General features: G+C 41.0%; 1 protein-coding gene across 6 annotated transcripts in view; it reads right to left on the bottom strand.

Annotated features, from left to right (window-relative positions):
* cdh23 (cadherin-related 23) overlaps positions 1-16,142 on the bottom strand; it is a 1,156,658-nt gene that overhangs the window by 17,937 nt on the left and 1,122,579 nt on the right. For all 6 annotated transcript variants that reach the window (XM_072282605.1, XM_072282606.1, XM_072282607.1 and 3 more), the window contains exons 57-61: positions 12,907-13,158; positions 10,800-10,961; positions 6,075-6,331; positions 4,738-4,835; positions 923-1,043 (exon numbers count right to left, since the gene is read on the bottom strand). In XM_072282605.1, the coding sequence (XP_072138706.1) occupies positions 923-1,043; positions 4,738-4,835; positions 6,075-6,331; positions 10,800-10,961; positions 12,907-13,158 (890 nt within the window). The remainder of the gene's footprint in view (positions 1-922; positions 1,044-4,737; positions 4,836-6,074; positions 6,332-10,799; positions 10,962-12,906; positions 13,159-16,142) is intronic.

Below are 16,142 nucleotides of genomic sequence, written 5' to 3'. Positions count from 1 at the left end.
AAAGAGAACCACAGGGAGGTAATGGGCAGGTGAGAAGAAGCGAAGGGGTGAGAGGGGAATGGAAAAGGAGAGAGGAAGTTACCAGAAGATAGAGAATCCAAAGCTCATGCCATTAGGTTAGATTATGATCCAAAGATGGAGAGTGATGAAGTGGGAAATTGGTTTTGAGGTAGTGGACTCCTATCATTTACACTGGACATCTCTGTCCAGGGGCTCTAAATTCTCAATACAATTCTGAATGCTCTTCTTCCACCTTGAGTGGTTGCGAGTCAGAAATTCTCAGTGGCCAATAGGAATGAGGCAACTTTCCAAAGAGGCTTTCAGACCATCCTTGAATTCTGTCGTGCAGCCTACGTGCCAATCAACATATCACTGGTAATAATGAGGCCGTGGATTTTTTTTCATGTTTATGAGTCATTTTGAGTCTGTTTTGTGGTCTTTTAAGTTATAAAAATACAGGGGAATACATTAGCTTTCTGCTTCTGTAATGAGGTTAAATTGAATCAGTAAATACAGTAATTATACTTTAACATGCTATCCATTATTACCATAATTACCAGTTGATACAATTTTGGGGTTTCCAGTGAGTTATCTTGTTATGTCGCTGACCAGTAAACCATTAAAATGTACGCAAGAATTTGGTCAAAAGTCTCACTGCAAAGTCCACATTTTGAAAACTGTACTCTTGAAATGAAATGTGTGGCTGACATTACAAATTACTGGACATCGCCAATATAAAGTTTACTGATTTTGAAGAACTTTGTGAGGTAGGTCTTCCATAGTGCGTTTTCGGTTGTCATTGGTTAAACTCTAAAAATTCAAGTAATGCAAAGATTTTATCCACCATGTCTTCAAATCACATTAGATATGAGAATAAAGCCTATTACCTTTGTTAACACTAAGACACCCAATTAAAAATTACCTGCAAAGATGTCATATCATTAGCCACCCTGACAGTCACAGCTGGCTGGACATCGAGGACATTGTAATTACGGAACAGATTCCTTAATTGTTCTTTATTTTCATCAATCATTTGTATCACCCTGCAAGAGAAGAATACTGTGAGTTGGGTAAAATTGGACAATAATAAAAGACAAACATTCTCCTTCTACTAAAAAAAAATTATCTCTCTCTCTCTCCTCCTCTTCTATTCCCCATTCTGGCCTCTTACCTCTTCTCATCCACCTATCAACTCTCACTGGTGCTTCTCCTCTTTCACTTTCTCCTGTGGTCCACTCGCTTCTCCTATCAGATTTCTTCATCTCCAAACCTCTGCTTTTCCCACCTGCCTGGCTTCACCTATCACTTTCTAGCTATCCTCCTTCCCGTCCCCCCACTTTATTCTAGTATCTCCCCCCTTCCTTTCCAGTCCTGAAGAAGAGCCTTCGTTCAACACATTGACTGTTTGTCCATTTTTATGGATGCAGCCTGACCTGAATACCTCCAGCATTCTGCATGTATAGCTTTGGGTTTCCAGCAACTGCTGTGTTTCTTGCGCTTAACATTCACCGTTTCTTTGTGGTGCAAGATTGGAAATTTCCTTGTGTAAATTATTGTGGTACAGCATTTTCAATTACTTTGTGGTAGAGCACTCAAACATTTGTGGGGCATCGCTTAACCATCCACAATAAACATACACCTGACTTGATTCCCAGTCTAATGTGCTCCATAGTTTGTCTTTTTAAAGCACAGTAGCCTACCACAGCAAAGCATCCACTAGTGCCAATCTTAAATAAAGCAGCTTCAGAATTCCAGGGATAAATCAATACTAGCCAGATCACTGTATCTGAATCATTTCTGCCCAACCAGAAAACTCATGTTTAGGCACGAACAAGAGACAATCTGTAGATGCTGGAAATCTGAGCAACACACACAAAATGCTGGAGGAACTTAGCAGGCCAGGCATCATCTATGGAAAAATTCAGTTGACATTTTGGTCAGAAACCCTTTGGCAGGACTGTCAGGAAAGATTTTCTCTTAAGGAAACCATGTTGACTTTGGCCTGTTTTGTCATATGTCACTAAGTATTCCAAAACCTCATCCTTAGTAATGGATTCCAACATCTTCCCAACCACTGAAGTCAGGCTAACTGGCCTACAATTTTCTTTCTTCAGCCTCCCTCCCTTCCGAAAGAGTGGAGTGACATTTTAAAATTTCCAGTCCTGCAGAACCATTCCAGAATCTAGTGATTCTTGAAAGATCATTACTAATACATCCACAATATCTTCAGCTACTTCCTTCAGAACTGAGGTGTAGTCCATCTGGTCCAGGGGACTTACCCTCTTCAACCCTTTCAGCTTCCCAAGCACCTTCTCCTTAGTAATAGCAACAACACCCACTTATGCCTTCTGGCACTCTCAATTTTGTGACATATCATTAGTGTCTTCCTCAGGTTTGTCAGCCATTTCTTTGTTCCCCTGTTACTACCTTTCCAGCAGGCTAATATCCACTCCTGCCTTTTTTTTAACTCTTTATACTGTACACATAACTGAAAGAACTTTTTGTATCTTCTTTTATTTTATTGGCTTGCTTCCCTTCATATTTCATCTTTTCTCTCCTTATGGATTTTTTGGTTGCTTTCTGTTGGTTTAAAAAATCTTCCCAATCCTCTAATTTACCACTAATTTTTGCAATATTATATGTTCTCTCTTTTCCTTTTATGCTATCTTTGACTTCCCTTGTCAGCCATTGCTTCATCCTCCCTTTAAAATACTTATCCCTCTTTGGGATGTATCTATCCTGAACTTTCTGAATTGCCCCCAGAAACTCTAGCTATTGCTGTTTTGCCATCATCCCTGCTAGTGTCTCCTTCCAATAAACTTTGGCCAGCTCCTCTTCATGCCTCTGTAATTCCCTTTACTCCACTGTAATACTGATACATCTTACTTTATTTTCTCCCTTTCAAACTGCAGGGTGAATTCTATCATATCGTGACCTTCTAAGGGTTCTTTTAACTTCGGCTCCATATACTAGAAGAATGAGAAGTGATCTCATTGAAACAGACAAGAATCTGAGGACATTTACTGAAGTAGGGGAAAATTGAACTAGGCGGAGTGGTTTCAATTGTCCATTTCAGATGAAGATGAAAAAAAAAATTCTTACCCCAGGGAATAGAAATTCTCCTCTCTATAGCTCAATAATTTAGTTTATTCACAGTGAAGAATAATAGACATTTACCTACAAGGAAGTTACTGGATTAGCAATCAACTTTGTGATGCCCTCTAAAAGGACTTCGGGAGACTTCTGAATCTTGGAAGGATTTTTAAAATGCAAGTTGACCCATCTTCCTTTCTTAGTGGATGGTGTTTGTTCCTAATGGATATCTACTATAGAAGTTGTAAACAACCTTGTTTTGTTCTAAATCTTTTACCCTTTTCCTTATTTTGAATGAAACCTCCCTCTAGTAATGCCATTTCACATTTTTAGTTTTATTTTTAAAATGAAATTCATTACTTTGGGAACAAACCGGCATACTTTTAGTCCAAAGATCTAGGACATTTAAATCCTCTATTTGAATAATTTCCAAAAGACAGAACATTTTGTTTTAAAACACACCATCTTCCCAGACAGCACGCACTGCCGGTATCACTTCCCTCATACTACCATTCTCTGTTCCTGATGTTATAATAACTATCATTTAGAATTTTTACTAACCCCGTGAAATTTAAACCCTTTTCAGCAAGTCGCATTGATTGGACGAAAGAGGCTGCAGATGCTGAAATCCAGAGAGACATACAGAATATCAGAGGAATTCAGCTGGTCAGGCAGCATCTGTAGGAGCAAAGGGATGTTTGACATCTTAGGCTGAAATCAGTCCTTTACAGATGCTGCTCAACTTGATGAGTTCCTCCAGCAGTTTCCTTTTTCTTCAGATTCCTGCATCTTGCTGCCTCTCTTGTGTGTCACAATCTGTTTTCAGTCTGGATAAAGGTCGGCAGAGGTTTAACCCCTTTCCAATCTGTGGCAATTTCACCATCCAAAACCACACTTCCCTTCAACTGACCCCACTGGTGGGCTACTGCTCGCTGTTCATTACTCCTAGTGCAGCTGAGTAGTAGAACTGATGGAGATAGAAGAAGAATAGATTACAGGGAAAACTAGTGAAGAAATAGGATTGCTCTGTGAGCTAGCATAGACTCAATGGACTAAAAGTCTTCCTCTGTCAAAAAGAAATATGGAAATTCATTCAATCTCTGCATATCATTGTGGACACTGCCTGCCCTGGAAACTGCCTTTGCCAAAAGGTCCCTTCTGGAATGCGCTATAGGGCTATTAAAACAAAAACACCATCTTAAAAATTTCTTCCCCCAGGCGATAAATCTGGTCAATGATTCTAGTTAGCAAACACACCCTCCAACATCCTTTGTCTGTTACCCACATCACTGCACTGTAAACACTTTAAACCAGTTTTTACAGTGCTGTTTACATTATAAATACATGCTCGTATTTATAAATTTATGCACACATTTTATTCCCTATCCATACTTTAACCTCTAACTTTATATAATTCTTGAATGTTGTTTTGTTGTGTGTAGTACCAACAGACCACAGCAACTTTCTAATACATGTAAGTGTACATGGTGAATAAAGTTGATCCTTTATCCTTGAGAGGCAACTGTCTTGGTGGTACACACAGAAATTCCATATAGTTGGGAGCGTTGAGTGGCCTGAGAGGATTGGAACCTGTTCTGATATTTTACAGCAGCAGAAAAGGTCGAAGCGTTGCTGCTGACTCACCTCTCCACGTCCAAGATCCGGTTGGTTTCCCTGTGCACCACGTGGATCAGAACATCCGTCTGGGCAAAATTCACCCGGCCCTTCAGGTCAACATGAAACTAAATACAAGAACAGAGCAATCGTTGATGGAGACATACCACAGGGTTTACTCATCAACTCCAAACATTGCAGCAGAACTAGAAGACCAACTCTTCCCTTGCACCGCTCTATCTCTGCCAAGCACTCTTAAACAATCCAGACGATTGGATTGGACTTGATTCATGACTTGGTTTACAGAGCCTGTCACCCTGTAAATGTCCATATCCACCCTTAATATAACAGACATGGGCTAAACACAATCTACCTCCAGCTATCCAGCATCCACATTGATGAGATGATGTATCCATCCTTTCAGTGCCCAACCTTTTTCTGGCCAATGGGAATCAACTCTTAATTGCTTAATTAATTGTTTGACTATTCCATCACAATGCAATTCCAATAATATAGCAACAAATAACATCTTTAAAATAAACACACTTTCTAAACACCTCTTTGATTTTTCTGGAGGTTAAATTATAAAGTCAGAAATAGATATTAGGATTTTGGGGATCATAAATAGAGTTGAAGTCAACATTAAAATGGCCTTGCTGGTACTGAATGGCAGAGTGGGCCCTTCACATTCCCATTCCCTTGTGCCCGTGCCCACTCTTCCTCTGGTTTCTTACTGTGTTTGTTCTTAAGCATTTGTTGGGATCAGTCTGTAACTACTGAAGAGTCCAAGCAACATCCATTCAAATCCTACATAACAAAAGGTCCTCTGCTCTTCCAGCCAGGCTTCCACTGCATTCCCCTCTTCAACCCAATCTGTACTCTCTACATCGCTGCACAGGTCTCTAAGTTATTTGTCCCGTCACAAGGTGCTGCCATCTTATTCCACTGGCTGCTGACTCCAGAACTGAAGAACACGGTCCTCGTGATAAGCCCTTGAAATTAGGACTGAGATGAAATTCTTGTGAGTCTATACTGAGAAGGCTGAGGATACACTGTCCCTGATCAACGGGGCATTGAACATTAAGATTGGGTAGATTTTTGGGGGCACAAGGTAGTTGGAGGATATGTGAATTGGGGTGGGAGTGGGGAAGGGTTTTTAATGTTTTAGTAGCAGTTTTGATGGAGTTAGCGTGAAGGGTTGTAGATCTGCCATGATTATACTTCTTACAGCCACTACACAACTGTACACATTGAAGTCTGGCCTCACTATAAGGTAGCAGTGCGATGCAGTTGAATGATACACGCTCTGCTCTTGGTTCTGGTTTGATCTGCACTCCTGAATAAGTAATCAAGAGTAAAATAATTACCTGCACATCGTCCGTGTTGACTATGGCTCCAGTGATGTTAGAAAGTAATTTAATGAATTGCTCGCCAAACTCCCGCACCCTCTCGGGAATCTCATTGATGACGATCTTGACCCGCTGGTCGTCCCTCAGAATGTAAATCCCGATCACTGATGTATCATTGTGTCCAGCCAGGTCTGACGCCATGATGTCCACCAGGAAATACCCGGGGCTGTAGGCTGTGAAGAGGTCGAAGGTCCTCACAATGCCATCATGTTCCCCTGCAAATGATTCCAGGGATAATACTTTTAACATGCAGGGCTCTTCAGCAACAACGTCTCTAGTCACCAGGTTACAGGATACGAGAGACAAAGATAGGACGCAAACTAGGAGCCTATTCTTCATATCCCTCCTAGAATAGGATGCAGAGCTGGGCTGCCAAGTGGCAGAAGGAGTTCAATCCAGAAAAGTGTGAAGTGATACACTTTGCAAGATTGAACTTGAAGGCAGAGTACAGGGTCAATAGCAGGACTCTTAGCAGTGTGGAGGAACAAAGGGATCTGGGGGTACATGTCCATAGATCTCTCAAAGTTGCTGTGCAAGTTGGTAGGGTGCTTAAGAAGGGTGGTGTTGCCGTTCATTAGTCAAGGTACTGAGTTCAAGAGCTGTGAGGTGACGTTGCAGCTCAGTAAAACTCTGGTTAGACTACACGTAGAGTATTCTGTTGAGTACTGGTCACCTCATTATAGGAAGGACGTGGAAACTTTAGACAGGGCACAGAGAAGATTTACCATGATGCTGCCTGGGTTAAGGAGCCTGTCGTATGAGAGTAAGTTGAGTGAGCTGGAGTTTTTTTGCAGCGAAGGAGGATGAGAGGTGACTCCACAGATTTCTACAAGATAATAAGAGGCACAGATAGAATAGACAGTTAGAGACTTTTTTTCCAGGGTGGAAATGGCTAATATGAGGGGCATAATTTTAAGGAGATTAGAGGAAAGTCTAAAGGGCAATGTTCCCTCTAAGGTGTGCGTGTGCACATACACACATCTTTTGCTACTAGCACACAAAAGAAGTTAAAATGCGCACAAAAGGTTGTCACCCTCTACCTCGTTGGCATGTTAAGTATATTTCACAATCGTACACAATCGCATTTCCTTTTCTGGTTTCTGATGTGGACGTTGTTGACAATGTGGAGTTTGTGATGATTTGTCTGCAGATTTTAGAACTGGCTTATTTATACTGTTTTGTTGAATAAATTATTGATTTATTTAGTGAAGTGCAAAAGAACTGCTAGTTCATTTAAAGTGGAATGGCTTAATGAAACAGTAGAAACTGTTACACTGAAAGCTCATGAGGTCAGGAACATGCATAGAAACAGAAAACCTACAGCACAATACAGGCCCTTTGGCCCACAAAGTTGTGCTGAACATGTCCCTACCTTAGAAATTACTAGGCTTACCCATAACCCTCTATTTTTCTAAGCTCCATGTACCTATCCAAAAGTCTCTTAAAACACCCTATCGTATCTGCCTCCATCACCATTGCCGGCAGCCCATTCCACTTTCTGTGTAATAAACTTACCCCTGACATCTCCTCTGTACCTACTCCCAAGCACCTTAAACCTGTGTCCTCTTGTGGCAGCCATTTCAGCCCTGGGAAAAAGCCTCTGACTATCCACATGATCAATGCCTCTCATCACCTTATACACCTCTATCAGGTCACCTTTCATCCTTCGTCGCTCCAAGGAGAAAAGGCCAAGTTCACCCAACCTATTCTCATAAGGCATGCTCCCCAATCCAACCAACATCCTTGTAAATCTCCTCTGCACTCTTTCCATGTTTTCCACATCCTCCCTGTAGTGAGGTGACCAGAACTGAGCACAGTACTCTAAGTGGGGTCTGACCAGGGTCCTATATAGCTGCAACATTACCATTTGGCTCCTAAATTCAATTCCACGGTTGATGAATGCCAATACACCGTATGCCTTCTTAACCACAGAGTCAACCTGCGCAGCTGCTTTGAGTGTCCTATGGACTCGGACCCCAAGATCCCTCTGATCCTCCACAATGCCAAGAGTCTTACCATTAATACTATATTCTACCATCATATCTGACCTACCAAAATGAACCAGTTCACACTTATCTGGGTTGAACTCCATCTGCCACTTCTCAGCCCAGTTTTGCATCTTATCAATGTCCTACTGTAACTTCTGACAGCCCTCCACACTATCCACAACACCTCCAACCTTTGTGTCATCAGCAAACTTACTAACCCATCCCTCCACTTCCTCATCCAAGTCATCTATAAAAATCATGAAGAGTAAGGGTCCCAGAACAGATCCCTGAGGCACGCCACTGGTCACCGATCTCCATGCAGAATATGACCCAAGGATATATCTATGAGAAATATTTATGTACAATACAAAAATTGGTGTTTCCTGTGTCTACTGTCGTGATGCAAAATTTGCTGGAGAATTTGCAAGTGGGAAGAAGTGGAGTGATATTTGGAAACCTGACTTTTTAAAGCATCATTTAACAAGCAAATTACATATGGACAGTGTTCAAAAGCTCCAGCAAGGAAATCCTTCATTAACTGCTACAGGCATGCTTCATGTGTTTTGTGCGAGTGCAGATGAACAAGAATGAAAACAATCAAACCCAGAGGAGATCGAGGTTCTTATTGACAACATTTTGCTAGCTGTTAAAATGAATACTGCCATATATAAAATTCAGTGCGCACATGTTGTTACTGGGCAAAAAAATTGCACAGCACAAGATTTTTGCACACACTGGTCATTACAAATTAGAGGGAATATTGATGGGTGGGGATCTTAGAGGTAGGTTCTGTTTAATACAGAGAGTGCTGGGTATGTGGAATGCACTGATGGGGTTGGATCATTTATGGTAGGAACAGTTAACAGACTCTTAGACAAGCACGTAGATGAAAGAAAAATGGAGGGCTGTGTGGATAGAAGGGCTAGATTGATTTTGTAGCATGTTAATAGGTTGGCACAACATCGTGGGTCAAAGGATCTGTACTGTGGTGTACTATTCTATGTTCCATTTTCTTGTTAGTTGTGTAACTTTAAAATGACTGGTAGAAGGATAAGTTGGGAATTGAAATAAATGTGTGGGTTTGGAATTCAATGCCCGATAGACGTTTGGAATATTTAAACAGGTTCCAACTTAAGTGCTGTAAACTACAGGGCCACTATGGACATAGGGCTATGGAATCAGGGAATGGGATTACCAAGCCCTCTGTTGGCCTGTATGAACCTGATGGACTGAACTCTCTCCTCCTATGTTATAAATTCTTACAACATTACAACTAAAGGAATGCCACGTATTGTTTCTTACTGATTGACCCTGAACAGAATATCAAAGGTGGGAGAAGGTCCAGTTTCTGCTACTGTGTTGTTCTATGCAATAACTCTGCTATAGACTGTCCCATACCCAGCTGTGAAAGGAGGAGCGTTGGGCGTGAAGTTAGCAACCCCACCCCATTAAAAACCCAGAGCTACAGAAATGCCAACAGAAGCTCCAAAGACCTCCTGGGAGAGGAAGAATCTTAAGATGAGCTACATCTGGGGACGACTTGAACAACCGTCCCAGGACAGAAGACTCAGTTGAGCTGCTGTCGGCTGCTTCTACCCCAATAGGAGTGATGGGCTGAAGAAGAAGTAGTCCTATTTTCTGTGAAGTAGATTCAGTCCAGCAGTTCTGTCAACGTGGCAGAGTGTGATGTCTGCCAACAGCAGCTATCTGAATGGCAGCTTTCTGTGTTTTGCTTGGAGTTTCTGATTAGTTTATTGTCACCCACACGAGAGTGCAATGAAATTCCTTCTTCCTGTGAAGCTCAGAGAGTAAATAGTATATCTGGTTATCTACTGACTCTCTTTGGAGCGAGAGGTGACTCGATAGGAGTGTATAAGATGATAAGTGGTTCTGATAGAGAGGACAGACAGTGTCTTTTTTTCTAGGGCTGAAATGGCTAATATGAGAGGGAATAATTTTACCACGATTGGAAGATAGTACGGTGGGGATGTCAGAGGAAGGTTTTTTATACACACAGAGTGGCAGGTACCTGGAACATGCTCTTGGGGTTGATGGTTGAGGCTGATACATGAAGGACATTTAAGAGACTCTTAGGCACAGAGATGAAAGAAAATGGAGGCATATGTGGGAGGGAAGCGTTAAGATTGATCCTGGAGTAGGTTAAAAGTTCGGCACAACATTGGGGGCCGAAGGGCCTGTACTGAGCTTTACTGTTCTATGTTCTGTGACAATCTTTTTTCATACAATGTCTTTCAACAGTAAAACATCCCTGGCCACTTCACAAAAAAATATTAGAATAGAGGTGATGACAAGTACACTAGAAATCTGGTCAAAGATGATGATTTCTTTTTACCTTTGGTATTGGATGAGACTGTATTTAGGGAGGGAATTCTACAATCTGAGGAAAACATGGATAAGATTTTCAATGTCTTCTCTTAAACCCCTCTTTGACCAGTCCTCTGGTCACCCATCCTAATATTTCCATCCTGGTGTTTTTATTTGAGTTCTGTGAAATGATTTGGAATTTTTTTGTACATGAATGGTATTGAGAAAAATTGTTATAATGTGGAGAATGGCATTTTGCACCAATTTATTAAATCACAATGTTTATAGGATACCATCATGAGCCCAGTGTTAAGGTTTTGTAGCAACAGACTCTCAGGTAAACTGAAGCTCATGTCTCCTGTAATCCTACCTATGATGAAGACATTCCCAACATCTTCAGAATCATTGAGCTGCAGGTTTATGTAGCGGATATTAATAATCTGATAGAAGACCAGGCTATTGTTTCCAATATCAGCGTCATATGCCTCCACTCTGATCAGTTCAGAGCCAACTTTAGCATCGGTTGCAACACCTATGGGCAGGAGATAGATCCATTAGTATCTACACAGAAAGGAGATCCACGAATAGCAACATCAGATGCCACTGATGGCCTAGGTGATGAGAAGAATCATAAGGATGAAACATTCCTATCTTTCCTCACAGATCAATCAAACCAACAGACACGTAGGTTCAGCCTCTCTCAAAAGAGGAGAAGTTGATGCTGCTATTGGCATATAAGCATTGTGGCAAATGCCTAACAGATCAGGCAGAAACCAAATTAATACCTCAGATCAATGACCTCTCATTAGGAAAAGGAGGTGAGAAGGGATAGTTGGTGCTATGACAGAGGGTAGGGAAATTAAATGACAAAATAAATATTAATTATACAAGGTAATGAAAGCCCAGGAGAAATGAAAAGACACAATAATTATCCACAGGAACATGGACAAATGCTCAAATCTGGAATCTATTCCAGACGACTTTGCCGTTCAGTTCCTCCTCCCTTCTACTCAATCACGTTCTTCTTCTTTCTTTTCCCTCCATTTCTCTGCATCTTAAAACCTGTCTTATCTTGCAAGCTTACCTCTTCCGACCAATGTTTAGCGACCTTTACAAAACTTTGTTTTACTTCAGATTTCTTGCAGTATTTTGCTTTTGTTAGTCAGAAGCCACACTCAACTAATTGAAAATTCTGATGTGGCTAATTTCACTCCCAATTAATCAACAGAAAAGTAAAAAAATTCTAGGTGCTCCGATTTAACTTTTCATATTTACCTGGTGTAAGCATGTAAGCAGGTAAGATGAGAGGAAAACCTGTAGTTTGATTGCTGTTTGGAGCTCACTTCTTGGTTAAGGAATTGTGGTAAACTTTACCAAATTTTAAAAAATTACCATCATTATGACAGTGTTTTCTACCACTATAGCGAATTTATACTCATGCACTTCACAATTGCACAATAAGCCATAATGATTTATATTCAGTTGAGACAAAAATCATAATTACAAAATAAATGATCTTTTATACAATGCTATTGAAGATTTGTCAAACTGCTGTGTTGCTTAAGCTAGCACCATTACAAAATACTGACCACTCTGACAAAATGGCTAAGGAGGACATCCTCTTTTCAGCCGATGACTAAGAAAATCACATTTATACATTCAATACAGGACTTCCACTTCTGTAGTGAATGCAAGGACAGACAATTCCCCAAAGCAAAGAAACTGGATTTATACAATTATAAATACTCCCCGCTTCCCGATAAATGTAAAGTGTTAAATCTCTGAAATCAACATCAAGAACTCAAATGAGTGTGGTTGTGTAAAGTTCCTGACCATATCAGGAAATATAAGCTTGTGCCAAAAATTAATATACTTTCAGTTACCTTGCAGTGAATACTGAATGAATTTATTATTTTTTTCTTCTTGAATTTGTGCTTGGATTAACTGCTAGGGGAGCATGTAGGGAGGAAAGTAATGAAAAGTCATATGTGGAAAGTTCTGTCAGGACATCCTTTCATTCTTCTCTCCTCTCTAGGTCCCATGGACATTTTTAGGATCCTCCTCTGAACTTGGAAATTCCACACTCTCACCACCCTTTGAAAAGAACCTTCTTCTGAGTTCCGTGTTGAACTTATTAGTGATCGGGGGTCCTTCTTCTTATCGAACCTAGTTATCATTATCTGGGCTCCCTTGGCCATTTTCTTACAGAAAAGGGCTCAGCATATTCAACTTATTCAATAAGAATAACTTTTGAGGGTCCTGGTGAAGGTCTCCTTCATCTACAGCCATTAATACAACTATGATCAAACAAAACTCAATAAATGTGATATTTCGTTTCATTCCATTACTCTGAAAATGAAATTGTGCTTATTGCTACAGAAAACCTTATGAATCAGCTTACACACTCTTTTGCTCCTGTCTTGTTCTGAGTCTTACCCTAATCTTATATTCATCAATGATAAAATGATCCACCTTACCAGCTGTGTACTCTGACTTTGTGAATATAGGCGGCTGGTCATTAATGTCACCCAGGAAGATTCGGACCTCCTGGAGGGTGAGGTCAGTGCTGGGGTCAAAAACCTGACTCCTCTGTCTTGAAGGCTTCCAGTTCCGGTTGCTGGAGGCCTTGACGATAATGGTGTAGAATGGGTTTGTTTCCCGGTCCAGGTCGTTCAGCACCTTAAGCAGTCCATTCCTGTTCAAATGAAAGTTGCTTTCTGGATCTCCAGCTGTGTTGGGGAATAACTTAGTGAGCTTCTCTTTATATAAACACATTAAGATTATCTTCTAATATATTTTTAACAGATAAACAAAATGGGTGCTGTTGGTTTAAACTCTATCTCTGATGTGGGACTGCTAACACTGGATGAATGGTTCCCTGAGCTTTTTTTCCACAGAATGCTTGTATCTAATGGACCAGACCCACTGCTCATAGAGTCATGCAGCACAGAAATAGACCCTAAGGTCTCCCAAATCTGTACTGACATTAATCACATCCATGATTAATGAGGAGAGAGAAGAGAGCATCTATGGAAAAGAGTAATCAGTTGATGTTTTGGGTCGGGACAAAGGGCCTGAAACATTGACTGTTTAACTCTTTTTCATAGATGTTGCCTAACCTGCTGACTTCCTCCAGCATTTTGTGTGTGAGGCAAAAGCATAGACCGTTTTCTAAATGGGGAGCAAATTCAGAAACCAGAGGTGTAAAAGAACTTGGGAGTCTTCGGGAAAGATTCCATAAAGGTTAACCTGCAGATTGAGTTGGTGGTAAGGAAGGCAAGTGCAATGTTAGCATTTATTTTGAGAGAACTAGAATATACAAACAAGGGTGTTTGCTGAGGCTTCCTAAGACATTGGTCAGACTGCACTTAAGAGTATTGTGAGCAATTTTGGACCCCTTATCAATTTTGGCCCCCTTATGAAGCTCCTCTGTACGCCTTCCAATGCCTCTACTGTGCAGGCATTGGACAGAGTCCAGAAGAGGTTCATGAGAATAATCCTGGAGATGTAAGTGTATGAGGAGCGTATGATGGCTCTGGATCCTGTACTCACTGGAGTTTAGAAGAATGGAGTGCAGGAATCTCAGTAAAACTTATCAAATATTTTAAGGCCTAAATAGAGTGGAAATGGAGATGATGTTTTTCCTGTGGTGGGGGAGTCTAGGAACAAGGGCAAAGCCTCAGTATACAATGATGTCCCATTAGAACAGAGATGACAAGGAATTTCTTTAGCCAGTTTGGTGAATCTATGGAATTCATTGCTACAGACAATACTCTACTCCATCTGTTACTTCTCTGTCCATTCTCCCAATCTGAATAAGCCCTTCTGCAGACTCCCTGCTTCCTCAACACAACCTGTCCTTCCACTTATCTTTGTATCATCTGCAAACTTGACCACAAAGCCATCAATTCCATCATCATTAACATATAATGTGAAAAGAAGTGGTCCCAAAACCACTGTGTAATCCCATCAGTTAACGGCAGCCTAGCAGGAAAGGGACCTTTATTCTCACTCTTTGTCTCCTGGCAGTCAGCCCATCTTCTATCCATGCTAGAATCTTCCTTTCCTTCTGACACTCACCTACACATTTATAAATTCCCAATTAATTTACAACCGCCACCTCTTTGGGATTCCTAATGTATCTTTTTTTTTCTGCACTTTCTCTCCCCATATTAATTTTAGACCAGAAAACATGTTCAGAAGAAGGCCATTGGCCCATTAAGTCTACTCTGCCGTTCAATCATGGCTGATTATTTTCTCTTTCAATTCCATTCCCCTGCCTTCTCCCCATAACCCTTGACACCCTTATTAATTAACACCTAACAACCTCTGGTTTAAATATACGCAATAATTTGGCTTCCACAGTCATCTGCGGCTATGACTTCCACTTCCCTCTGGTTACAGAAATTCCTCCTCATCTCTGTTCAAAAGGGACGTCTCTCTTTTCCAGGGCTGTGTTACCCGTCCTTTAAAGTGTTTTTTTATTTGCCTTCACCTAATTGGATGTGTCTGGCTTGCCTGTCACAAAAACATTTTCTTCCCACGTCAGTTTATTTTTAACAACTGAAAGTCAAAATTCAGAGAGCTTCTTCTACATTACAATAACATTTCCTTTTTATTGGCCTGAGGAGTTTTCCTTTGTTATTTGCATGACCTTGAGTTAAATCTTTATTATTCTCAAAGTTTCCAGGATATTTCAGCAGTATTGACAACCCAGCTGTGAGTTGAACTCATACCCAGCTGGGATTAAAGAGGACTTCTGTTTATTGGTTGTATAGATTAACTAATTATAGCCACAATGCTATTCCTAAATGCTGCAAATTTTCTCCAAGTGGCTAATGATAATCTGATTCCCATAGAACACAAGGGTCATTGGTTTAGTGATGGGCTCGCTCTTCAGGTGATGAAATTTCCTGATCAGTCAGGGCATCAAAGGATATGGAGAGAAGGCAGGTGTATGGTGTTGAGTGGGATCCGGGATCAGCCATGATGTAATGGTGGAGCAGACTTGATGGGCTGAATGGCCTAATTCTGCTCTGATGTCTTATGAAATGACTGAAGGTGAAGGAACAGCAACAAGGCATATGTTCACATTTAACACCATAACACAAAGGAGCAGAATTAGACCACTCGGCCCATCAAATACGCTCCGCCATTCCATCACTGCTGATTTCTTATTTCTCTCAATCCCATTCCTCTGCCTTTTCCCCATAAACCCTCACTAATTTTTGGTCTGTCCCCTAAAACCCTCACTAATTTTTATAGATGCACCGTAGAAAGCATTCTTCTAGGGTGCATCACAACCTGGTATGGAAGTTGTCTTGTCCAAGACCAAAAAGAAGCTGCAGAAGATCATGAACACGGCCCAGCACATCACACAAACCAGTCTTCCATCCTTGGACTCACTTTACACCGCATGCTGTTGGAGCAGTGCTGCCAGGATAATCAAGGACACGACCCACCCAGCCAACACACCTTTCGTCCCTCTTCCTTCCGGGAGAAGGTTCAGGAGCTTGAAGACTCGTACGGCCAGATTTGGGAACAGCTTCTTTCCATCTGTGATAAGACTGCTGAACGGATCCTGACCCGGATCTGGGCCGTACCCTCCAAATATCCGGACCTGCCTCTCGGTTTTTTTGCACTACTTTACTTTCCATTTTTCTATTTATGATTTATAATTTAAATTTTTAATATTCACCAATTTTTACTATTT

The sequence above is a fragment of the Mobula birostris genome, chromosome 18 (genome assembly GCF_030028105.1).
Source record: "Mobula birostris isolate sMobBir1 chromosome 18, sMobBir1.hap1, whole genome shotgun sequence".
Classification (NCBI taxonomy): Eukaryota; Metazoa; Chordata; class Chondrichthyes; order Myliobatiformes; family Myliobatidae; genus Mobula; species Mobula birostris.
Note: the sequence above shows the minus strand (reverse complement) of the source record. Positions and strands in the feature narration are given on the sequence as shown.